Below are 24,298 nucleotides of genomic sequence, written 5' to 3'. Positions count from 1 at the left end.
CATAAATAAATAAACAAATAAATGAATAAATAAATGCCATACCTGATGACGTCCATTGCAAGAGATACAAGCCAGGGCTTCCATGACGACTCCTGAAACAATACCATTGAAAACACTAACCAAACAGATTAATATAATAATTGTGACCACACCCATTTATTATTAGCAACTGACAGTGTACGAGAGGACGTGAAATGTGCAGTCCTTCGGCGACAAGCTGCTTAGTATTCAATTCCGAATCTCTATTCCTATTCCTGGTACCAGTCTGAGTCTCAACCACTTGCAATTCTGAGTATGGGATACGGGGATCTGAGGGCGTGGTCAATAGGAAATCATTTTCATATTACCTGAGTGTATTGAGCGAATGACTTTCCCTGTCCTCTGACCTAAATAAGCAGCTGGCTGGCCATCATGAGGCTCCTGCTGTATTGTATTAGTTTGATTGAGAGTAGCTTCATTTCTCTCAACGCTTGGTACAGGAGGAGATGCTAGTATACACGAGCGATATTTGAATATAACGATACATTGCATGATAGCTCTATGTGTGTATTATGTAAAGGAAAGACATAATAAAATAAGAGGCTTCTTACTTAATCAATCTCATCCACAGTATTACAACCCATTTACCAAAGTCTCTATAAATATAATCGCCAAAAAGCTCCAAGACAACTTCTGTATTTTCCATGAGAGCCAGTAACCACAGCAACCGTTGCTGGGGTAATGGCAGCTACAAAACATTACTAAGATTAACTTTAAAAAAATACCTATACTATAGGCTACAGCCCTGAAAAATGGCTCCAAAATCAACCCAAATTTTTATTACATTTTCTGATACATATTAATGCTCTTATGCTATGTAGAAAGTCTGAGCCAATTCCGACTTCAATTTTTCAAGTTATGACCATTAAAAAAAACTCCAAATTTCTGAAATATTTCCTGTACTATAGCCCATGATTTTTTTCCAAAAAATGGCTCCGAAATCACCTCCAATTTTTATTACATTTTCTGATACATATTGATGTCCTTATGCTGTGTAGAAAGTTTGAGCTGATTCTGACTTCAATTATTCAAGTTACGGCCATTTCAAGAAAATGGCAAAAATCTGAAAAATACCCAAGGCTATAGCCCATGGTTTTTTCCAAAAAATGGTTCCGAAATCACCCCCAATTTTTATTACATTTTCTGATACATATTGATGTACTTATGCTGTGTAGAAAGCTTGAGCTCATTCTGACTTCAATTTTTAAAGTTATAATCATTTTTAAAAACTCCAAATTTCTGAAATATTCCCTGTACTGTAACCCATCATGCTTACATAATTTATTTTCGTTGACGAGTGACATCTTTTAGAAATGACATAGTCATTGAGTAATTTGTAAAGATTTGAGATACAGTAACCTGCAAGAAAAAAAATCACAGTAATAATAATAATAATAATAATATTCAACAAAATAATATTAATCATTTATTCAAATCATTCTTGCTAAACCACACCCACACACATCATGCATTATATTGCCTACCAAGCTCTGATAATCGTTGAGCCCCTATTCCTCCTCCACTGAAATATCCTTCAAAAGAATAGAACTCCAAATAAAGAACAGAGGATTATCTTAATGATCTTACCTGGTACTATGTAACTGGCAAACTTCAATATGGATTCTGTCCTAGTTGCAAGTGATGGGTTTTTTATGATGGCATCTTCATATCGTCTCATCAAGTCTTGTAAGGTTTGGAGGAAATTGGCAGAAGAATTAGGAGTAGAATTAGGAACACTCATGTCTGCAGCTCAGAAATACATGCGAGGGTGTGGCTGGTTTCTAAATAACGCCCAGCGCATAGCTGTGAATTCGTGAATTTCGTGTGACCATCTATGGTGTGACCTTTAACAACGCATCTTCTTTGCAAGATAAGACTAAACAAAAGCTTTTAAGCTCGCTTTTAAGACACAAACACAATGAACCCTCACTTAGAGACACTTCCTTCTGATTTCCTTTATCACATTGGGTACAATAAAGAAGACGCAAAAAAACTATTTGGAGATGTAAAGGTAAGCTTACGTGTGTATATATGTATTTATAATTAGCTACTGCAGTACAATACAATATGATAGTGTCTTGTTGTGTTTCTTCTAGTTTGTTGTAATGGGTGGGAGCTCCAAGAGGATGGAGTCTTTTGCTGTGAAGATAGCAAAAGCCATCAATCACCCACAGACTGAGCCAAAGGATTTAGACATGACCAAGACTGACAGGTTCTGCTTTTATAAAATTGGACCAGTCATATCTGTTAATGTACGTGAGACTGTATATGTATACATAGCATTGTCTGTTAGTGTTAATGTGTCTAATTACATGTACATGCATGTTTTAATTAGTATGACATATTAATTGAATTTTTAAATACTGGCTCTCTCTACCTTTAGCATGGTATGGGTGTTCCCTCAATTACCATATTACTTCATGAGATTTTCAAGCTCCTTCATTATGCTGAAGCTGTTGATCCTGTCATCATTAGAATGGGTACCTGTGGTGGACTAGGTACGTAATTACTAATAAGCTTGTACGATTAAGATTTGATGGGGCAGTTTCATTGTACATGTACATGTACATTACTCTAGTGTCTTATTTTAGGTTTGCCTGCTGGTACTCTAGTGATCTCTGATAAAACTGTGAATGGTTACGTTGAAGAAAAACATGAAACGGTTGGTTTAAATAATGCCTATAGCTTGCTGACAGCTAGCATAATTATTATAGTATTCATGCATAATTGCATACCATAGTGTTGTCACATGCTGCAAGTTTAATCATGGATTGAGAATTGTTTGTTATACATACGTGCATCAGCATTTTGATGCTATCATGCAAAATAATCTGTGAATTGTAGAGTATCCTATTGCTACTACAGTATATATATTTTCTCATTGATTATTAAAATTATATTTTTTGGTAGATTATTTTGGGTAAGATAGTTCAAAGACCAGCTGTTATGAGCAAACCTTTGGCAGACGAGATCCTCAAGGCACAAACTGATGCTACCTTTATAACGACACTTGGGACAACTATGTGTACTGATGACTTTTATGAAGGTATTCAACTAGTTCTTCACTTTTAGTTCAACTCTCTTCTTCTCAGGTCAAGGAAGGATTGATGGAGCTTGTTGCGACTACACTAAAGAAGAACAAATTGCTTACTTGAAAGAACTACACCAGAAAGGTGTTTCAAATATTGAAATGGAAGCAACTGCTTTAGCTTCTCTTTGCAACAAGGCTGGATTCAAGTGTGCCATTGTCTGTGTGACATTGCTGAATAGACTTGAAGGAGATCAAGTGGATATACCACCTGATGTTTATGCCTCATATCAGGAACGACCACAAAATTTAGTGTGCGATTACATTCGTGGAAAGCTGGCTGGAAACTATTAGATACAATGTGTGCTATGTAGATATAACTTAGTGTTAGAATAGTTATTATTATTATTAGAAAAGACGTTGCTATCCATCTTTTATTAGTAGAAATTAGAGTTTATATTTATTCCTGTGCTATTTTTGTATCATAGAATTTATTTTTAATTTTTAATGAAAATTGATGTTCATGTAGGCGGGGAGGCTGCCTTAACGAGGGTGTGGCTGATTTTTTTAGAGACTGCTATAGTATAATAATTGAAGAAGTTTGCTGCAATCACAAATCACAATGAATCCTCAATTAGAGACACTTCCCTATGATTTCCTTTATCACATTGGGTACAGTAAAGAGGATGCAAAAAAAATATTTGGAGATGTAAAGGTACATTGAATATTTATAATTAGACTAGCTAGTAGCTACTGTGCTACAATACAAGATACAATGCATACAATATGTTAATTCTGAACCTGTGTTTCTTCCTAGTTTGTTGTAATGGGTGGGAGTTCAAAGAGGATGGTGTCTTTTGCTGAGAAAATAGCAAAAGCCATCAATCACCCACAGACTGAGCTGCAGCATTTGGACATGACCAGGACTGACAGGTTCTGCTTTTACAAAATTGGACCAGTCATATCTGTTAATGTAAGTGAGACTATATTTTATTGTGATATCATTTAAGTGCTCCATTATCCTTTAGCATGGTATGGGTGTTCCCTCAATTACCATATTACTTCATGAGATTCTTAAACTCCTCCATTATGCTGAAGCTGTAGATCCTGTCATCATTAGAATTGGCACCAGTGCTGGATTAGGTTTCATTACATGTACATATACTGGTACATTTTACTCTAATTCATAGGTTTGCCTGCTGGTACTGTAGTAATTACTGATAGGGCTGTGAATGACTACGTTGAAGAACAACACAAAATAGTTAGAGTTATTTTGTGTTCAAAATCAATATTATTTTTGGTAGATTATTTTGGGTAAGAGAGTTCAAAGACCAGCTGTTATGAGCAAACCTTTAGCAGATGAGATCCTCAAGGCACAAACTAATACTACCTTTATAACGACACTTGGGACAACTATGTGTACTGATGACTTTTATGAAGGTTTTCAATGACTCACTTGCTTTTTACCTCTCTCTCTCTTTCAATCCTAGGAAGGACAAATGCAGCTTGTTGTGACTGCACAACAGAAGAAAAACTTGCTTATTTAAAAGAAATACACCAGAAAGGTGTTTCAAACATTGAAATGGAAGCGACTGCTTTAGCTTCTCTTTGCAACAAAGCTGGATTCAAGTGTGCAATAGTCTGTGTGACATTAATTAATAGACTTGAAGGAGATCAAGTGGATATACCACCTGACGTTTATGCCTCATATCAGGAACGACCACAAAATTTAGTGTGTGATTACATTTGTGGAAAGCTGGCTGGAAACTATTAGATACAATGTATATTTAGCTACACCTATGCTGATTATGGTGAAATAACTGAGCTACTCGTTCATAATAAAAGTTGCTATCAAAATTGCTATAATTTTTGTCAACTTCTTAACAAATAAGTCCAAACACTACATAAATACTGTAATAGAATACATTAGTTATGAGTCCTATAACTGTAACCTATTCTGAAGAGAGAGAGAGAGAGAATATCATGAGAAGAAATTGAGGATGCATGTAAGTTCATTATGAGATTGTGGATTTGACTTACCTTTACTAGTTCAGTAGTTCTCATTGGCTCTTAAGGTCTGGAAACTTTGACAAGTCATTTTTATCTGCTCCATATACACGCTTGAGTCTTGCTACTTGATCGTCGTATTCTTTCTTGATGGAACCAGACATTGGGACCTAAGAAAAATACCATAAAATCATAAATATAGTGTCTTTTGTTTTATTATTTTATTCACACATTGGTGTCATACATCTTACATTTCCTTGACTTTTAAATTCTGCCAGTTTATCAAGAAACAGTTTCTTCACAGGCTCTTCTGCACCTTTTCCCTTAGTATAAAGTACAGGAGCGGTACTCAATCCTCTGTAAGAGAGGAGAGAAGGGGAACAAAATCTCCTCAATGCGGCAGCCATTTTGTTTTTTTAGATAAATAACAGCTCGACCACGCCCATCAATTAATAACTTGATAGTTGATTGATTTCTAATGATGCATAAATAAAAATAATAAACTTATCCATCTATGTTGACATTAACATGAAATCCTTTACCAAAATAAACATGTTTTAGCGTAGCCAGACTCTGTTCTAACAGTAACTTGATTTTCTCATGGAGGAGGAGTCTGACTACACCTAGTCCTAATCAGGGAAAGTGAAAAGTGGTTTGAGTGTCAATTCCTTCTTGTCCATTTTACATCGATTTGCTACTTCATACGTGGAAAACTTCTGAACCAAAGCTGAAACTGAAACCTGCTAGCACACAAAACATGCATAAATGCCATAATGACAAAGTTAGCTAACTTAGCTTACATTTACATCCGAAGGCTTTTGCTGCAGTAGTGTCATAGATATTTTTCCTGATCTTTTTACTTTATTGAGAAGTGCAGGGGCGGGCCTCAGTCTTCTGTAAACAAGAAGAGATGGAGAACAAATCTTGCTCCCAAAGGCAGCCATTTTATTAGAAAATCTACCGGATCTCTTCTAATTAAACGACAAGAAAATAACAAAGAAAAATTAAAATTTTAATGTAAGCAAACATACAATGATCATTATTTTTTCCTGTTAATTTTATTTTTGTTGTTTCTTTCTTTTAATGTTCTAGATGGTCCGTTATGAGATTGCAATCATTTTGAAATCATTGCCAAGAGACCAACTAAAGAATGCATTTAGAACTGCAGCAACGACCATATTGAACGAAGGAGCGTTATTGAGACAAATCCAGTACCTTGGACATCGGAAACTACCCTATCGCATGGTAGCACACAAAGCACCATTTGACGAAGGGAGGTGAGTGGGTGGGGGTTTGTAATCATGTGATTATTTATTATTATTTTATTATTATTATAAATATTATTGTTTTAATTATAATAAAAACAAAGACAGATTAGACAGTATTATTGTATCATTATTAATTATTATTATTATTATTATTGTCATGTGATCTTGTAGTTATTTGGTGTGCAATATTGAAGCTGGCCCACATATGGTAAAGACTATTATGGACACACTCAAGAAAACAAAGACTGTTATAAGAGCATCGATGGTTAAAATTTAAAATCATAAACTTTATATTTAATTGTAAATACTTCTCACTAATAACAAACAAACAAACAATATTATTTATAATAATAATAATTATAACGAATTAAAAATTATAGTTATTAATATTTTACATTATTCATTCAGTTGTCCATAATAATAATAATAAATAATAATAATAAATAATAAAATAATTTTAATTCTTGAATAATGGTGGATGAAAGAATGACTGGAGAGAGAATGATTGTCAAACATTATAGTCGATGTATTTTATACTGCACTCTTGTGCTGTCGGCTACTTGAGTATGAGGAACTTTTCCGTAAAGCAGCTGCATGCATTTTATTAAGAAAATCAGGCATTGCTAAGGAGACAGAGAGAGCATTATTCAAAGTACATACATACATGACATTTCTTTGTCATTACCTGATTTGCTGACCCAGTTGAGGGCTGATGAAGGCAGGTAGACACCTGGGTCATCAAAATATGTCAGTTCGTAGCGAAATCCAAGCTACACGTGCATGTATACCATAAATAAAGCAATAATAATATACACACAGGCATCTCACCTCATCCACAGATGAGTAAGGCTTTATAACCATCTCACTGTAATAGCTCTTTACTCTTACGTACTTCCTGCTCTCTGGAGCAGCTGGGTGATCAACCGCTCTGAAATTAGAATTATAATATGTATATTGCTATAGTAACAAAGAGGCATATTCTAAGAGTTGCCAAGGGAATGAAAGACTACCTGCCTCCATCCCTCTCTCTCTCTTACTTGCTAATAATGACAGCTGCATCTTCATTGGGGCTGATCCACGCTCTTCTAACAAATACATACTCCCTACTTGACAATGGAAACTAATGGAAGAAACAAAAAATCATCCACATATTTGTGGCACTGCTCCAATCCCTTACTGGGAATTTCATGATCCAATGAACAACTTCACTACCAGTGTGTGTGTCTGTATCTATTGTATCAAGTTTAATGACATAGGCATCCCATGTCTTTCTTTCTTCATGACCAGCAAGCTAAGCAAATAAATCAAGGAGCTGCTAATATTTCTCCTTCTCTCACTCCATTACTGACCTGTACATCAAGGAAATCTCTAGGAGTAATGTCATCATATGACCCTATCACTTTATACTGCTTCAGACCAGTGTCTTTGTAAAACTTTGAATATACTTTGCATTCGTCTTGCTCCACTACAAATTCCCAGCCATCTTGCACAGGATCAGCAGGCTCTACGGGTACTGCTTCTCTTAGTGACAGTTGCCTGCCATCTGGCTGGTTCTCAGTGGCCCCATTACTAGCTTTATCACTAGTTGAAGGAGCTTTTGCTTTATGCCTCAAGTTCTTAGTCTCATTTGATATGTCAACCATTTTATTGCTACTTTTTTTCTTGGCCTCTCCCGATGAAGCATTTTTAGTGGCTTCCATTGCATCATCAGCAGTAATGGCTGAATGGGAGACAAGTCCACTTCTCTTCTTCTCAGTCTCTGGTTGACTGACTGGAGGAGGATCCTTTTGTACTCTCTCACTGGAAGGGGTGGCAGGCTGAGTGGGAGGAGGTGACTTTGATGCCAAAGAGGAAAGATAATCATAACAATTTGAAAAGAAAGAGCCAGTAGCTTGACCAATCTCACTTAGTTTTTTCCAAACTCCTCCATTAGCATTGTCTCCTTGACCGTCTTTGCTCATTACATCATCTGCAGCAGTTTCGTTATGAGAAGAAGAGGAAGAGCCCTTTGACAAAAAACGTCTTCTTTTGACTTTATCTTCAACACGAGGAGCATTCTTGCTATCCTGGCCATCTTTGCTACTTTTTTTATTACCATGCCTGCCTGTGCTGCAGTTTGACTCAAGCTCCATGAAGACTCCTTGAACATCAATAGTTTGTGATTTAAATGGTTTAGTTTGAGTAGGAGAGGGTTTAATAGTAGAAGGAGGAGGAGGAGGAGAAGTAGAAGAGGATGGGTCTTCAGTATTGTCCTGGATATTGTGCTTATGTTTGTACTTATTGTAACATCTATAGAAAATAGGGTCAATAGCTAATATCAGTATGTAGTACATGTGTAACATTAGATGCATCAAGTGAAGATGATATAATGCATGTGTACAGTACATGTATATAGTCCATTCATGGCAATTATCACTTTTATGATTACAAGATAAACCATCCATGTACAATAGTAAATAATTTTTTATGATCGTAAAAATTTACATGCATTATTATACATGTAAGGACTATTTTTCTTTTTCTCTCACATGCTCTACTTACGCTTCTGCTTGAGAGTTAGATACTCTTTCTCTGTCCCACATAAATACAGCCACAGCATACAGGCAGTATCTGAAATAAGTCAATTGTAGTGCTCTCTCCCAGCCATTCCACCACTTGCCCTTAGAGCCCCTCTCTCTTTCGTCCTCCCTCCATCTAGAGGCACTGACCATACGTTTAACAGTAGTACTTTGAGACCTAGAAAAGGGAAGGGTGACAACAGCTGTGGCTACTTCATAAAATCCACTCACTTTACACTACGTCCTGTGGTTAGTAGTGCTGCCCGTTGAACTAAGAAAAGATTATAGCATTGAAAAGCTAACGTTCTCGAGGATGAAACCTGCATTGCTTTCCCTACTTCTTCGTAGAAACAGAGAAAAATCACTTTAACAGTTGCTTGCTACCTGTCACACAGAAAGCGTGCAAAAAGCTAGCTTGAGGCGTGGCTAGTAGTCTAGCCACACCCACGCATTTAATCAATATTAATTTTAATGAATATTAAATGAGCAGTTTAGTTCTATTGTGTAAAAACAAACATCAATAATAATAATACTCGTTGTTATTATTATTATTAATGCTATTATTAATGAAGTCTAGATAAGTCCTCGATCAATTTCAATATGTCATCAACAGATACATCAACTTCTGTCCCAGTAACATCTGTCGTCTAAAAATATATTTTAAAAATAATTCATTATTATTATCATCATCTCTCTCCTACCTTAATTCCCTGAACAATTTGACTCATCTGTGGTCGAGGTAGCTCAAGAAACTTTTCAACAAGATCCCCATCTATAAAACCAGCAAAAGGTTTGCTACGATGCTCATTTGAAAATGACCTATATCTGTGAAGAGAGAAAGAAAGAGAAGCTAAGAAAAACAACAAAAATGAAGCAAAATTAATTTCAAAGGATACATCTCATGTTCTATGTTCCCAACGCTCTTGATATTGGCGGCCATCTTTTGTTGGAGTTTGGAGAGTAGAGTGTATGTGTCCATATTCAGTGTACCAATGAGGCCAATGGCCCCGTGGACTGTACCAAAGAGGATTGGCTTTCCTTGCAATAGGGAGGAGGCACCAGCTCCAGGGTGATCCATCACAAAAGAGCCTATTAGAAGAGAAAATATAATTTTTGCTACTTAATCTCTGGTATGTCAACTTTGATGTATTTTAAAATAAGAGCCAAAAACAGCAAATTTTTAAAACTATAAGCTACATAAAATATGCTTTTAAAATGTACATAACTCCAGAATTTGGTTTTTTTGGAATCAGTTTAAACTTTTTACATACATGCAACAGTGTATGTGTCTATGCTGTTCCGCTTACCTCTACTGAAGACATTGACGTTGTCACCAAAATACATTCTAGAAGGCTGAACCATGTACAATAGATCTGCTTCACTAGTAGCTTCACTGTGAAAGAGAGTAAAGAGGTAGCGGAGAGTGGAAGGGCTCACGTGTTTTTCTGACATATGAAAATGTGCCTCCCATCAGCTCCTAGGTAATTCTCATCATCAATCATTTCAATGGCAGTACAGAAACAAGGAGAAATGTTATGATCAACACCAATCTAAAAAGAAAGTTAAAAATTCGATAATTATAATAATAATAACCTCTTCAAGGCCTAATTCTTCTTTATAGACAAGTAACTTTAATGATCTCAATATATCACCAACCTAAAATTAATAAATAGGATATTATAATTATATAACTAATAAATTACTAGTATAAAATCTCCTTTTGTCTTGAGGTAGAGAGCCAGTATGTTGTTCTTGTATGCACACTCTTCCTTTAATGCACCATCAACTAGAGCATTAACAAATACCTATTGACAAAGAAGAATAATAGGAAAGGTGGAGATACAGACAATTTAAAAGAGATTGATACAAGTTATTATTCAAACTACGTGTAGAAAGTTTGATTCGATTCTGAATTCAATTTTTAAAGTTATGACCATTTTTAAAAACTTCAAATTTCTGAAAAATACCCAAGGCTTAGCCCATGGTTTTTTCTAAAAAATGGCTCCAAAATCACCCCCAATTTTTCTTACATTTTCTGATGGATATTGATGCCCTTATGATATGTAGAAAGTTTGAGGCAACTGTGACTTCAATTTTTCAAGTTATGACCATTTTTTAAAAACTCCAAATTTCTGAAAAATTCCCTGTACTATAATAGCCCATGGTTTTTTTGAAAAATGGCTCCGAAATCACCCACAATTTTTATTACATTTTTTGATACATATTGATGCCCTTATGCTATGTAAAAAGTCTGAGCCAATTCCAACTTCAATTTTTCAAGTTATGACAATTTTTTAAAAATCCAAATTTCTGAAAAATTCCCTGTACTATAGCCCATGGTTTTTTCTAAAAATGGCTAAAAAATCACCCAAAAGTTTTATTACACTTTCTGATATATATTGACGTTTTTATGCTATATAGAAAGTTTGAGCCAATTCTGACTTTAATTTTTCAAGTCACGACCATTTTAAGAAAACGCAAAAATTCTGAAAAAAAATCCTTGTACTATAGCCCATGGTTTTTTTCTGAAAAATGGCTAAAAAAATCACTCAAAATTTTTATTACATTTTCTGATACATATTGATGTCCTTATGCTGTGTAGAAAGTTTGAGCCAATTCCGACTTTAATTTTTTAAGTTACAACCATTTTAAGAAAAAGCCAAAATTCTGAAAAAATCCCTGTACTATAGCCCATGGTTTTTTCTGAAAAATGGCTAAAAAATCACCCCTAATTTTTATTACATTTTGTGATACATATTGACGTCCTTACGCTATGTAGAAAGTTTGAGCCAATTCCGACTTCAATTTTTCAAGTTATGACCATTTTTTAAAACTTCGAATTTCTGAAAAATTCCCTGTACTATATATATAGCCCATGGTTTTTCAAAAAATGGCTCCAAAAATCATCTACAATTTTATTACATTTTCTGATACATATTGACATCCTTATGCTATGTAGAAAAGAATTAGTTAACTCACTCCGCTATTGACACTGTTGAGTATCTTCCCATTAAATCCCAAGACTTGAAACACAGCACCATTCTCAAGCTTCTCATGCAACAACTCCAGCTTTCCTAAAATCAAAACCAAACCCCAACGTGATATCACTTTCAGACTAAAACAAAACAGCACAGCTCACTAACCGGAGTTTACAGCAAAGACTAGTATTCTCCCAGTGCTGGACTCCTTCTCTTCAGGCTTAACAAGAGCAGTTCCCACAACATAAACACTTCTTTCTTCATCATTTGTTGTCAGATTGCACGAGGTCACACAAAGAATATGCTCCTGTGGGCACAACTGGTAAACATGACTTACTATAAGAGTAAAGAAGACTCTAATAATTCTACTGTTATTTAAAGTGAAAAGGTATGTACCATCGAATGTTGTCTGATCAAAAAGAATAAGAGAGTGCATCTCAACCTGGGGACACTTGAACTCCTCAATATTCAACTGAGGAGGGACAACAGCCACTGACACATTACTGGTCCTTGTACTAACACTATTAAAGAGAGTAAGTGTGTGTCAAAACAATAATAGTAATAATAATGACAAATAAAAACACTGAAATTGAAGACAACATGTAATGTAAATGATTAATAATGAGAAGTGCATATACCTCTGTCTAGAAGGTGTGTATGTATTATCAGGTCCGGATTTGTCTGTCCTATATCCACCAACAAGGAATGTTTGACTGGATTCCTGATAGGCTATGCACCTAAAAAGAGAGAAACAATAATATTAGTAGTAGTAGTAGTAGAGGTTTTAAAGCAATGTAATGCATACCTAGGGGATTCTCCAAGAGGTATAGTCTCAATGTGTAGCATTTGGATCTGATCAACACAACCAAATATCAGTGTACTGCTATCAACTAGTGCCAGACTGGATTCATATGATGAAGAGAAGATTAGTTCAAGTGAATTAAAGTACACATAATATTATTTTACCTATTTTGAAAAGCTTCTGAGTTTAGTGTACAAATGTAATTAACTTCCTAAAAAGGAAAAAAAAGAGAGAGAGAAAGAAAGAAAGAAAGAAAGAATACAGGAAGAAGGACTGAAAACCCTGCGTATGCATGTAATGTGTACATGTACCTTCACATTGACATTTGAAAATAAAAGTTTCTGATTTGAGAAGTGAATTATTGTTGGATGATCAGAACAAGCAAATACACTGGTTACACCATCAGACTTGAACTGTTTGAGAACAATCGGTTTAGTACCCAACACCACTCTCTTACCACCTCGTAACTGACCTACAATACAATCTATAATAAATCCTGTTCACATACTAAATTCTCTCTACACTAATACTCATACTCCCATACTTCATGTTCTCATACCCATACTTCATACTCTCATACTCAAGCTCTCATACTTCATACCAGTCTCAGAATCCATCGTGTAGTAATGCAAGCATCCATCACCTAGTGCACATAAGAGGTAACAGGCTCCACCCAATTCAACCATTAGGACCGATCTTGGGATAATATCTAATAAATGATAAACCACACCCATTGACTCCTCCCACTGTACCTCCCCCAAGTGGTTGGGTAAAGAGGTGCTCAAACTGAGGTACGTTGAGTATCTGAACCGATATGTCAGTCCAGAGGCCAACAGCACAGAGAGAGGAGGTACCAGCCTCAGATAAAGGATTTATATCAAGACAGGCAACTTCGTGTGACATTGTAGTGTGGCTACAAAAAATTATTAGAAAAATTAATAATAAATAAAAATATTTATTATAACAGTTACATGCGAATGTTATCACTGTGTCCTGCTAATTAGACAAGCATTCATCTCAAAAGCATGCTTCAAATTCTATTTTCAAATGTGAATTATAATAGCTACTGGTGCTTTATTAATTCAAAATGGTATGCTTGCATGTAAAAATTGCATACATATAACATGACTTATTTTCACGAGCTAGGAATTATGCAAAAAGATAGTGAAAAGATTAGAAGCAATAAACCCACGTCAAAAATTGTTAATTACAAGTTAACCACACCCACATCCGCTTGCTAATTAACCAATGTAAACACTAAACACTGGAGAAGGAGGATCGATCAGTCATCTGTTTCCATTGGGACTCTAGATTGCATCAGCCCAGAAGCAGCTAAGTCTCGAGAACACAAGCCACCAAGTCCAGTCCTCTCACACAGCGTAAGGTGAACGCCAGGACTTTGTGTTGCCCCAGATTATGATATCACACAAACGCCTTGTAAAAAGAATTGACATTTTTTACAAGCACAGAGCCCGCGCTTTTTAAAGCCCTTAGATACGTTTCCCATTCCTCTAGTTAATGCTAATAAGTCCTTTGCCTACCTTAATGCCAACTGTATCGCTGTATTGATGCAAACTAATTAATGTCCATCTATTTAAATTGGCAATCCATCATTAACACAGATGGTATATACATGTACATCCTTTCAATGGAACATGGTGTCGGACATTGCATTAGACCGATGACTAAGAAAGACTGAGAACTAGATGGGAACTACCATTGCCTTAATAATGAGTTTCTTTTTAACTACATCATTGATTGAAACCTCCCTATTCCCCCCACTTATAAAACAATGATAGACGTAACATAGTATTATATATATATATACATACTTCTCTTCTTCATTTCTAAAATACTGATTTACATAATACTAATACTCAATATTGCTGACAATGCATACAAACCACTGGTATTTACTAGTATCTTGTGATCAGTCCTCTAAAAGTGATTGTAGTAACTGTCCCACTCTATCAGAATTAGTATTTACTACTTGACACAGTACCACTGATCCAATAGTGTATAAGTTTGTAATAATTGTTCATGCATAACCTTAAAATTACTCTATTTCCTTTTTCTTTCCCTCCCTCTCTATTTCTCACAGTAAGTGATCTATTCTCTCATCAAATAGTTGCTCTTCAAAATGGATCTTGATTTTGAAGAAGAAAGTGACAACAGTAGAACATCACTAGGAGGCTATGACTATTTCTTTCTGGAGGAGCCACCCTCGGATGTGGTCTGTCCGATATGTCACCTGGTTGCTAGAGAACCACAGCAGGTCTCATGCTGTGGCAAGATATACTGTCAGAGTTGCTTTAGCGAGCTGGAGTCACAGAGCAAGTGGAGACTCCGCTGTGCCAACTGTCGGGAAGAAGAGCCAGACTCTTTCCCGGACCGTAAAACTGCTGGACAAATAAACTCGCTCAGAGTCGCTTGTCTTAAGAGAGATGATGGCTGTAGCTGGAGGGGAGCTTTGAGAGAGTTAGATACTCACCTCTCCCACTGTGAGTATGCCAACATGACCTGTCCCTTCAGTGTCTTTGGCTGCTCTGTCCGTCCTCTTAGAAAGGATCTAGAGGAGCATGAGAATACTAGCCTACGCCATCACCTCAAGCTAGCTGTGAAACACGTCGGAGAGCTACAGAAGATCATAGAAGAGAATAACGATGAGCAGAAGGAGAGAGCTAGTCATCTCGAGGCTTCTATAAGGGAGCTAAAAGCAGGGCACACAACTCACAAGAAGGAAATCAGGAAACACGTAGAGAAGAAGCTTGAGTCTCAAACGGACTCGGTTCGGTCTAAACTATCATCACTCAAGAACGAAATAATCCTACAAAACTCTAGCCTGCCGCTTGTCTTCAAGCTAAGCAATTTCTTTGACCTAAAAGAGGACGATGAAGACTGGCGGAGTCCGCCATTTTACTCACATCAAGGAGGCTACAAGATGTGTCTCAGAGTGTACACCAATGGCTGCTCTGAAGTGAGGGGCTCGCACATATCGCTCTACGTCTACCTCATGAAGAGCGATCACGACCATAAGCTAGAGTGGCCTTTTCGTGGGACTATACACGTTCAGATACTCAACCAGTTAGAGGACAGCTGCCACTACAGCGAGAAAATAACCTTTAGCAGTCGAGAGATCAAGAATTACAATGGACGCGTCAAAACACAGACAAACATAGGAGTGACAGGGCTGGGTAAGAGCCGGTTCATAGCACAATCAGAGCTTGAGTACTCAAGGAGAGAAGAGGAGGAGGGAGAGGAAGAAGAGGAGGAGGAGGAGGAGAGAGGGAGAGTGTACGCTTGCCAATATCTGAAAGATGACTCCATATATTTTCGTGTCAGTAAAGTCGAAGTAGTTTCGGAGAGCACTCGTCCGTGGCTGGCCCAGGCCATCGAAGACATCACCAATGACTGAAGGAGCTTATGGTATTGACTAATACTCAGATATAGAAACTGATACACACACACACACACACATATACATAATAGAACTATCATTATTTATCGCATAAAAATTTTGTCAGTTAATCTAGAAAGAGAGCCTTGATAATAATAATAATAACAATATTGTTTTTTTAGCAACAGGTCTTATTAACGAAATAAACACACAAAGAGAGATTAATATTATTATTTTTTAGCTATTTTATCCTCATTACATTAAGATTATATAATAATTATTATTATTTATTTAAAAAATCATTTAATTTACCTGATTAGTAGGAGCTCCCCTGGAGAGCCGGGCTTGACCTCAAGGTAGTAAAGGTCACAGCCAACAGCTACCATGACCTGAGAGGAATTACATGCAGCTGTGGATATTCCACGCCCATCAGGAGGTGACCAATCACTAACAAAAGTAGAGAGAAACAATTAGAGATTGTTTGGAAATAATCTCACCAGATCAGCTCCATTGCCTTGTCATCCATTAATCTAACGGATTTGGTAGTTATCTACATGTGTAGTTAAGAGAGGAAGGGCATAGAAAATTAAAATATCATAGAATATCAACAATATGTCAGTCCAGATGATAATAAGGACATCATTCATTTATCCATATGCTACTGTACCTGTATGATAGCATTACCAGTGACATTGGAGCAATAGAAAGTCTGTTGGTCTGTAACAAGAGCAGGCAGCTCTGTCTCTTCTACTTCCTCACCAGCCAGTCTGAGGGCCCTGTAAATAATAATAAGATAAAAGTACATGTACATGTACATAATAATAGTCACTCTCCTTACATTGTCTGTCCAACAAACGTTAAAACGACAGTATCATCAAGTTCATCTTCTCTACCAGCACATTTTAATGACCAAATACCTAAAAGAGAGAGGGAGAGGGAGGGAGGGAAGGAGGGGAGTAGAAGCAGGTGGGGCTTTTATTAGTACCTTTAATGCCAGGGAGGTCAATGGAGGCAGCTTCATTGATGCCAATACCACTTTTAACTATCCTTAAGGCACCATCTTTACCTAGACCAGAACAACAAACTAACTAAGAGAGAGAGAGAGAGAAAGATGAAAGTAAAGAGAGAGGGCATTAATATGTCTTTGACTTACCACATCTCTCCCTTGCTTATCAAGATCAACAACACTCATGTCAAGTATTGGGCCTATATTAGTCATACTCTCCAACACGTCTATATAGCCACCATTTTCAAGAGGACTGCTAGATAACTATAGGAAAGAAAAAGAAGAGAGGAATAAAGCAAAAGAGAGAGAGATGTGTGAAACATATACATGTACATGACAGCACAGAAAGAAAAAATAAGTAGAAATTGAGATAAAATAATAAGTTATTAAAAAAAGAAAGGGATTGTGAGCTTGCCTTTACTAATTGTGAATCTCCCTTGGTGGAACCGACAAAAACAACTCCATTATCCAAATAAGATAAAGTGTGTGGTATACTAATCTAAGATACAAAAGGACACAATATTAGAGAAGTAATACACTGCTACATCATCCATGTACACTAATAGGATTATAGATACATGTACATACACTAATATCACATGTACATACTTCTCCTAATACTTCAAGCTTCATATTAACAATATTGGTCATGCCAGACTCCATCTCTTCACTAAACTCTAGGAACAGCGTCAGTAGTCGTCCACGGAAGTCACCAAGAAGATAGCGAGAATGATCAAGAGGTTCAATACAAGATATAACAGACTCCTAAGGATTATATGGTCACATATTATATACATAATATGGTCCTTAGTGGTCAGATACTGTAAATGTAATGTGGAACTAATTTTCCTAAAACAGTTTATGTTTTCACTTTATGCTATTTTTTATAAATTTAACTCCCCTACTTATCCAGTTTGCATACTGGTCAATTTCATTACGAAGAATTAATTATTTAGTAAGCCACGCCCACTCACCTTAATAACAATCGGATCAACAGTGTGTGATGTATCATTGAAATAAGCGACACTATCGGCTCCAACCACAATGAGCCCGTTATAAGGACTGGGAACCGAACATAATAAACTAGCCTACAAAATGACACAATAACATTATACATGAACAAGTGATAGTCAGACCAGAGTCGCTGTATACTAGGTAAACATAAAAAGGATTAGCATTAGATAATGTTCAGTCTCAGTAAACAGTGTGTTTTAGCTGTTATCATTGATAAAATGACATTCATGTTCTTCCATGTATGTTGTGTAAAAAGTTTGAGCTGATTTTGACAAATATTTTTCGAGTTATTAGCATTTGTAAAAACGAGCCAGTTTTTGAAAAAAAGCCAAGTCAAAGGCCCATGGTTTTTTCAGAAAAATGGCTCCAAAATCACTCCCAATTTTTAATACATTTACTGATGCATATTGATGTACTTATGCTGTGTAGAAAGTTTGAGCTAATTCTGACTTCAATTTTTCAAGTTATGACAATTTAAAAAAAAACTCCGAATTTCTGAAAAATTCCTCGTACTATAGCCCATGGTTTTTTCAGAAAAATGGCTCCGAAATCACCCCTAATTTTTATTACATTTACTGATGCATATTGATGTACTTATGCTGTGTAGAAAGTTTGAGCTGATTCCAGGTTTAATTTTTTGAGTTACGGCTATTTTAAGAAAATGCCGAAATTCTGAAAAATACCCAAGGCTATATAGCCCATGGTTTTTTCTAAAAAATGGCTCCAAAATCACCCTTAATTTTTATTACATTTTCTGATGCATATTGATATACTTATGCTGTGTAGAAAGTTTGAGCTGATTCTGACTTCAATTTTTCAAGTTATGGCCATTTTAAGAAAATGCCGAAATTCTGAAAAATACCCAAGGCTATATATAGCCCATGGTTTTTTTCAAAAAATGGCTCCGAAATCACGCCAAATTTTTATTACATTTTTTGATACACATTGATGTCCTTATCCTGTGTAGAAAGTTTAAAGTGATTCCGACTTCAATTTTTGAAGTTACAGCCATTTTAAGAAAACGTCAAAATTCTGAAAAATACCCAAGGCTATAGCCCATGGTTTTTTCTAAAAAATGGCTCCGAAATCACCCCCAATTTTTATTACATTTACTGATGCATATTGATGTACTTATGCTGTGTAGAAAGTTTGAGCTGATTCCGGCTTTAATTTTTCCAGTTACTGCTATTTTAAGAAAATGCCAAAATTCTGAAAAATACCCAAGGCTATAGCCCATGGTTTTTTCTAAAAAATGGCTCCAAAATCACCCCCAATTTTTATTACATTTTCTGATGCATATTGATGTACTTATGCTGTGTAGAAAGTTTGAGCTGATTCCGGCTTTAATTTTTCCAGTTACTGCTATTTTTTAAAAATGCCAAAATTCTGAAAAATATCCAAGGCTATTAGCCCATGGTTTTTTCTAAAAAATGGCTCCGAAATTACCCCTAATTTTTATTACATTTTCTGATGTATATTGATGTACTTATGCTGTGTAGAAAGTTTGAGCTGATTCCAGCTTCAATTTTTCCAGTTACAACTATTTTAAGAAAATGCCAAAATTAAAAAAATACCCAAGGCTATAGCCCATGGTTTTTTCAGAAAAATGGCTCCGAAATTACCCCTAATTTTTATTACATTTACTGATGCATATTGATGGCCTTATGCTATGTAGAAAGTTTGAGCTGTTTCCGACAAATATTTTTCAAGTTATGGGCATTTTAAAAATGAGCCAAATTAAAAAATAGCATAGGCTATAGTAGAGCCCATGGTTTTTCTAAAAATTATCTTCAATTCACACCTAATTTTTATTACATTTTCTGATAGACTGATACATATTAATGTATTATTTAGAAATTTGCAAAGCTGTTTAATAAATCAGTGTACATAAAAAGGTACATTCATCCTGCAGTGTATAGTCATACAATGGTTAAGGAGCTCACCTGTCCCTCAATGGTATTCGGCTTCCAAGGCCCGGGGAGCAACTCTTTGTCTCTCTGAGATATTACAAAGGTTTTTAAAACTCGTCCAGTAGCAACTGAAGGCTCCTAATAATATTAATAACCATTATACAATGAATAATGTAATGAGCCAACTTCAGAAATGTAAGCGATTGTTGGGTTTTCGGTTCCATGAAGAAACTGGATATCAGTGATGTAAAGATCTTCAAGTCTACATGTACATGGACACATTCATGTGACTATCATGTGACATGAAACAAACCTTATGTTAAAGGCTTTGAGTGGTGAACCAGAGTCAAACTGAAGTGGTACAATTTTGAGCTGGCCAGTATAAAGATGGAGGGCAATTAGCTGACAGCTTGGATCAACCATTGCTACATTCTTACCCAATGTAGGCTTGCCAACACGCTCCTAACAGGAGAGAAGGGATAGGAAGAAGAGATTAATAATATGTGCATGTACAGCTAAACATGTAGGGAAAAGATAGCAAAAGAAAAGTAGTACATAGCAAGAGAGAGAGGGGGGAGAGAGAGAAAGGGGGGAGAGAGAGAGGGGGGGAGAGAGAGAGGGAGAGAGAGAAAGAGAGAGAGAAGAAACCAACCTTAATGTCTCCATAGGCTCTAGTTAAAACATCATTGGCAATAGGATCATAGCCAACAATAGCTACGTGATATCTTGCTGTCAATATAAACAATAAATCCATCCTTTCCCCCTATAAAATATACACATACATGTATAAAGATCATAACAATTAAAAAATGTCCCTGGTTCCCTAGCAAATATGCAAAATACATGTACATGTACATGTGTATGTAATATCACTTTTAAAAGGTTCGTAAGCCCCACCCCTTACTCCTCCTAACTTACTTGAGGTCTAAACAACTGAATGGCTAAAATTCGTCCAAACACATCAACATCAAGAACTGGTTTGAGACCCTCAGACGTAACAAGACTCACGGCAAGATTGCTACCCTTAGCCTGGATCAGGTTGAGGTCATCCGGCCCCGTAAAGTTCCCCGTAACAGAGAGAGGGACAGCAGTTGCCTTGTGGGCAGTGACGATGTAATTATAACTCATGTTCCTCTATTTCTAATTAATGCACAATGCACAGAGAAGAGATGAATAATTTATTATTAAAATGTACAAATTGAATACTAGTATTGCATGATACTCAATAATAACTTACTGTAAACTATATATACCGGTATGGCACCAGTAGTAGAAGAAAGTCAAGTTATCACGAGGTTTTAGTTTGCAGAGTCCAATCGATCCACCTACATGTACTATTGGGTGTGCCTAGGGCGTGGTCATATGATTGTTTTCTAGGGTGGGGCTGGTTGAATGTGCAGCTCCAGGTTGAGATTATGGCAGGAGGCAGAGCGTCCATTTACATCAAAGTGAACAAGTCCTTGGAAATAGTTGATGATGTATACCCGAGCACAAGAGTTGGAGAAGTGATCCAGAGACTCTCGAACACCACTCGTCGCTTCAAGCCTCAGGTACTCCTGGAGGTGTGGAATGGTTGCTCTAGACTCATGAATCAAACTGAGCTTATACTAGACTCCCTTAATAAGTGGGGAGACCAGGCTAGGACCATCACTCTTGTAATGATGGACAGGGATACGTACATTAATGGGTCTACACTAGGTCTAAGAGGAAAGAAGAGGTGCAGAGGTCAAAGGAGACGTTATCTAAGATGGCTGAAGAGTCCTTGCAGGAAGAGACTAGCAGTTAGAATGACACGTAAGCATAGAGTCCTCCTCAAGTTGGAATCGATGTCAAAATTAAAGAGAGAGCTGCTCGAGTGCAAAGAAGAGAAAAGATATCTTGCTGACTTGATAAGGTCTAGCAGTGCAAACCAGTTGAGAAATGAAGAGTCACTCTTATCAAGACTGAGCCCAAGTTTGAAGTCACGCTATGCTGGACTGTCAAATGAAGTTGCACGAGTTTCCCAGTCAAATGAAGAACTTGAAAAGCACAAGAGAGAACTGAATCAAACTCTTGCAAACAGAAAGCAAGAGATACAGTCACTTCAAAGAGCAATAGAAGTAAAACAGAAACAGGTATAGAGTCTATAATGTATGTACAGTACACTATAGAGGATATTGTTTTATAAAAAGCTGTACCATACATTAAATCCTTGCACAATTTGAATTTGCAAGTGATGTACTGCATGTACATTGTGTCATTGCAGTACCAACTTGATGCAATTTCTTTTTTCAGACTAAAACAGTAAAGCAAGAGACGATGAGATTAGCGAGCATGAGAGAGCTAAAGGTGCAACATGATGCCTTGCAAACCAATCTCAAAGCTAAGCAGAAAATCAACCAACTGCAGGAGAACAAGGTTCGTTTCACAATGCTACTAAACCCAGTATTAATTATGTTTTTTTAATAATAGCTTCAAGAACTGACAAGCAAAAAGACGGAGATAGAAAAACAGATACAAGACTGTGTAGAAGAAATACAAAACATAAAAATTGAAGTATAAGTTTAATACAATGACAATCAATTATGTAATAGTTATTAAAATAAAAATCCAAAAGCAAAAAACTCTATTAATTGCGGAAAATGATTATTAATACGAAGGTTCGCCTTATCACGCTTCTCAGCAATATTGTACTGTCAAGCCTTTTAAATTAACATCAATTAAATTACTAATAATTATTAATTAAAAACAACAATACTGATGATAATACATGACGACATGAAAGTATTCTTTTTAGTACCTATACTTAGTAGAATAGTCTTTTGGAGAGACGACAAGACCACGCCCTTTACTAGCACCTCTATACACCGTCTCAACAATGTCAATCATTTCTTGTTCGTCGTCAAGTGCCCAGTTTATCTTGTTATTGTTACCGGTTCCGAGATCAATCATAATGTGCTTGTTACGATAGAAAAACATGACAGTGCACGGGTCGTAGAGTTCGTACATTTTATTAAAGTCTGGTACTTCGGTTATGTCGACAAGGTAGATTGCAACAAAGTTTTTGACTTTCTCTGTTATCTTGTAGAGTATTTCGTCCATTTGCATGCAGGTTGGATCCCAATCATGACCGAATCTAATCACAACTACTCGTTCCTCTTCGGCTAGTATTGCCTGGTCTACTTGCCAGCCATTGTGTAGGTGAGGTAACATGTAAGACATAGTGAGGAGAGGGACGAGCTGTCTTCTTTTTCCCTAAAAAATAGACACAAACAACAACGACAAGCCAACGTTTTAGAATTTGTTAGATACCACGCCTACTACCCCACCCATCAATTAATAAGTCGTCTAGACCACGCCTATCGGTATCCAATGAATAATAATGATTTATCTGATCTATTATTCATTGATGATACCATAATAATCATGAGCCCCGCCCAAACTTTGAAAGTCACATCAGCTCTCACACAACAGCTCATCAATGGATGAAGTTGCAAGCAATGTTTCTGATAGGAAGAGACCAAAAGCTCCGTGGCCTTGGGGGCTTGTTGCTGGAATCTTGCTGGCAGTTTTCATTCTGACAAGTATGGTCACCACACTTTCAGATATTTACAATTCTGTAATCAATGTACTAGGCATTGCTGGTTTATTAGTGGCCATTTTTGGAAAGAAAATCATCCATCCAACCATATCCTTTTATTTTCAAGTAGTTGCAGGTTTTTTTGCTTTCTTTCTTTCCATATCTGAGACTGGACTGCTCGTATCTACTGTAAAATGGGTAGAGTCTGTAAAGCAAGAGCAGGTACTGCTATATTATATATCATTAAAATAATTGAATAGCTATTTTAGGTAAAATTATTGAGATCTTCTGTACTAAGTGCTTCAGGACGACTTCGCTCAATACCTAATACAATACCAGAGCAACCTGTAAGAGATTTCAATGCAGCAAGAATACTTCTAGTGTACATTAGCATAACTGGCCTTAACTTGGGATTGCTTCTTGGTAAGTAGTGTCATTATAATCAAAAATATAGCTGGTTATTTCAATATAGCCTCAAATATTTGTTTTTAAAATTTTCGTTGGAATTAGTTTCATGTTTGACAAAACTTTTGTTAATTTTTTAATTGATGGTAATACATTTAGTGGAATAAACCTTCTTTCTTTTGTGTTAGGTTTGCTCTCATTGAACCTGATGTTTGTTTATGAGAGTCACACTTCACTCCGAGGAGAGCTGTGGCCATTCTTTACTGTTGATGTGACGCTTGGTCTTATTGTCCCTTTGATTATTGGGGTCTCACTAATACCATTAGC

General features: G+C 36.3%; 9 protein-coding genes and 1 long non-coding RNA gene across 13 annotated transcripts in view; 5 read left to right on the top strand and 5 right to left on the bottom strand.

The window, feature by feature from the left end:
• Window positions 1-1,780, bottom strand: part of LOC109585162 (peroxisomal membrane protein PEX16-like) — a 2,053-nt gene extending 273 nt beyond the window's left edge. Inside the window, exons 1-7 of the mRNA XM_020001148.1 lie at window positions 1,627-1,780; window positions 1,524-1,571; window positions 1,316-1,398; window positions 591-727; window positions 348-538; window positions 175-288; window positions 43-115 (exon numbers count right to left, since the gene is read on the bottom strand). Of these exons, the coding sequence (XP_019856707.1) occupies window positions 43-115; window positions 175-288; window positions 348-538; window positions 591-727; window positions 1,316-1,398; window positions 1,524-1,571; window positions 1,627-1,780 (800 nt within the window). The remainder of the gene's footprint in view (window positions 1-42; window positions 116-174; window positions 289-347; window positions 539-590; window positions 728-1,315; window positions 1,399-1,523; window positions 1,572-1,626) is intronic.
• Window positions 1,781-1,843: 63 nt separating this feature from the next.
• LOC100634659 (uridine phosphorylase 2-like) lies at window positions 1,844-3,581 on the top strand. Its single transcript, XM_003389261.3, has 6 exons — window positions 1,844-2,050; window positions 2,136-2,291; window positions 2,423-2,537; window positions 2,631-2,701; window positions 2,950-3,085; window positions 3,132-3,581. The coding sequence occupies exons 1-6, from the start codon at window positions 1,958-1,960 to the stop codon at window positions 3,419-3,421; spliced, it is 861 nt and encodes a 286-aa protein (XP_003389309.1). The 5' UTR covers window positions 1,844-1,957; the 3' UTR covers window positions 3,422-3,581.
• A 29-nt stretch (window positions 3,582-3,610) lies between these two features.
• On the top strand, window positions 3,611-4,933 carry LOC100635660 (uridine phosphorylase 2-like). The gene is made up of 6 exons (XM_003389269.2): window positions 3,611-3,782; window positions 3,885-4,040; window positions 4,096-4,210; window positions 4,258-4,328; window positions 4,372-4,507; window positions 4,558-4,933. Exons 1-6 carry the CDS (start codon window positions 3,690-3,692, stop codon window positions 4,839-4,841), a joined length of 855 nt encoding a protein of 284 aa, XP_003389317.1. The 5' UTR covers window positions 3,611-3,689; the 3' UTR covers window positions 4,842-4,933.
• Window positions 4,913-6,044, bottom strand: LOC100634535 (uncharacterized). Its single transcript, XR_898174.2, has 4 exons — window positions 5,875-6,044; window positions 5,326-5,814; window positions 5,108-5,244; window positions 4,913-5,024 (listed from the first exon to the last, which is right to left on the bottom strand). It is a non-coding gene; the product is annotated as an uncharacterized LOC100634535 (long non-coding RNA).
• Window positions 6,045-6,741: 697 nt separating this feature from the next.
• Window positions 6,742-9,326, bottom strand: LOC100635535 (uncharacterized). The gene is made up of 8 exons (XM_011408044.2): window positions 9,132-9,326; window positions 8,884-9,078; window positions 7,692-8,631; window positions 7,520-7,633; window positions 7,380-7,462; window positions 7,171-7,270; window positions 7,028-7,112; window positions 6,742-6,965 (listed from the first exon to the last, which is right to left on the bottom strand). The coding sequence occupies exons 1-8, from the start codon at window positions 9,224-9,226 to the stop codon at window positions 6,874-6,876; spliced, it is 1,704 nt and encodes a 567-aa protein (XP_011406346.2). The 5' UTR covers window positions 9,227-9,326; the 3' UTR covers window positions 6,742-6,873.
• A 52-nt stretch (window positions 9,327-9,378) lies between these two features.
• LOC100635409 (DNA damage-binding protein 1-like) lies at window positions 9,379-21,345 on the bottom strand. The gene is made up of 31 exons (XM_003389267.3): window positions 21,245-21,345; window positions 20,926-21,147; window positions 20,660-20,770; window positions 20,321-20,469; window positions 20,194-20,269; window positions 20,041-20,145; window positions 18,058-18,171; window positions 17,693-17,848; window positions 17,499-17,582; window positions 17,231-17,347; window positions 17,063-17,165; window positions 16,916-16,994; window positions 16,745-16,853; window positions 16,575-16,627; window positions 16,390-16,524; window positions 13,433-13,593; window positions 13,282-13,389; window positions 12,992-13,152; window positions 12,845-12,891; window positions 12,684-12,779; window positions 12,517-12,615; window positions 12,275-12,399; window positions 12,044-12,214; window positions 11,880-11,974; window positions 10,604-10,705; window positions 10,494-10,556; window positions 10,338-10,450; window positions 10,208-10,293; window positions 9,797-9,989; window positions 9,602-9,725; window positions 9,379-9,547 (listed from the first exon to the last, which is right to left on the bottom strand). Exons 2-31 carry the CDS (start codon window positions 21,133-21,135, stop codon window positions 9,464-9,466), a joined length of 3,429 nt encoding a protein of 1,142 aa, XP_003389315.1. The 5' UTR covers window positions 21,136-21,147; window positions 21,245-21,345; the 3' UTR covers window positions 9,379-9,463.
• Window positions 13,650-16,337, top strand: LOC109585166 (TNF receptor-associated factor 6-like). Of its 4 annotated transcripts, none has more exons than XM_020001153.1 (2): window positions 13,650-14,059; window positions 14,782-16,337. In XM_020001153.1, exon 2 carries the CDS (start codon window positions 14,821-14,823, stop codon window positions 16,093-16,095), a length of 1,275 nt encoding a protein of 424 aa, XP_019856712.1. In that variant the 5' UTR covers window positions 13,650-14,059; window positions 14,782-14,820; the 3' UTR covers window positions 16,096-16,337. The 4 variants fall into 4 exon arrangements, with proteins under 4 accessions (XP_019856712.1, XP_019856713.1, XP_019856710.1 ...); XM_020001154.1 differs by having other exon boundaries at window positions 13,650-14,064; window positions 14,809-16,337; XM_020001151.1 differs by having other exon boundaries at window positions 13,650-14,064.
• Window positions 21,346-21,367: 22 nt separating the features above from the next.
• LOC100634408 (cilia- and flagella-associated protein 58-like) lies at window positions 21,368-22,610 on the top strand. The gene is made up of 3 exons (XM_003389259.3): window positions 21,368-22,121; window positions 22,282-22,404; window positions 22,459-22,610. The coding sequence occupies exons 1-3, from the start codon at window positions 21,423-21,425 to the stop codon at window positions 22,546-22,548; spliced, it is 912 nt and encodes a 303-aa protein (XP_003389307.1). The 5' UTR covers window positions 21,368-21,422; the 3' UTR covers window positions 22,549-22,610.
• Window positions 22,611-22,674: 64 nt separating this feature from the next.
• Window positions 22,675-23,315, bottom strand: LOC100634286 (thioredoxin-like protein 4A). The gene has a single exon (XM_003389258.3). The coding sequence runs from the start codon at window positions 23,206-23,208 to the stop codon at window positions 22,780-22,782; it is 429 nt and encodes a 142-aa protein (XP_003389306.1). The 5' UTR covers window positions 23,209-23,315; the 3' UTR covers window positions 22,675-22,779.
• A 129-nt stretch (window positions 23,316-23,444) lies between these two features.
• LOC109585161 (uncharacterized) overlaps window positions 23,445-24,298 on the top strand; it is a 4,264-nt gene continuing 3,410 nt past the window's right edge. The window contains exons 1-4 of the mRNA XM_020001147.1: window positions 23,445-23,570; window positions 23,622-23,788; window positions 23,836-23,989; window positions 24,160-24,296. Coding sequence (XP_019856706.1) covers window positions 23,468-23,570; window positions 23,622-23,788; window positions 23,836-23,989; window positions 24,160-24,296 — 561 coding nt within the window. The 5' untranslated portion in view covers window positions 23,445-23,467. The remainder of the gene's footprint in view (window positions 23,571-23,621; window positions 23,789-23,835; window positions 23,990-24,159; window positions 24,297-24,298) is intronic.

This window comes from Amphimedon queenslandica, unplaced genomic scaffold, assembly GCF_000090795.2.
Source record: "Amphimedon queenslandica unplaced genomic scaffold, v1.1 AMPQUscaffold_13108, whole genome shotgun sequence".
NCBI classification, from domain to species: Eukaryota; Metazoa; Porifera; class Demospongiae; order Haplosclerida; family Niphatidae; genus Amphimedon; species Amphimedon queenslandica.
This window is presented reverse-complemented; position numbering and strand designations above follow the sequence as displayed.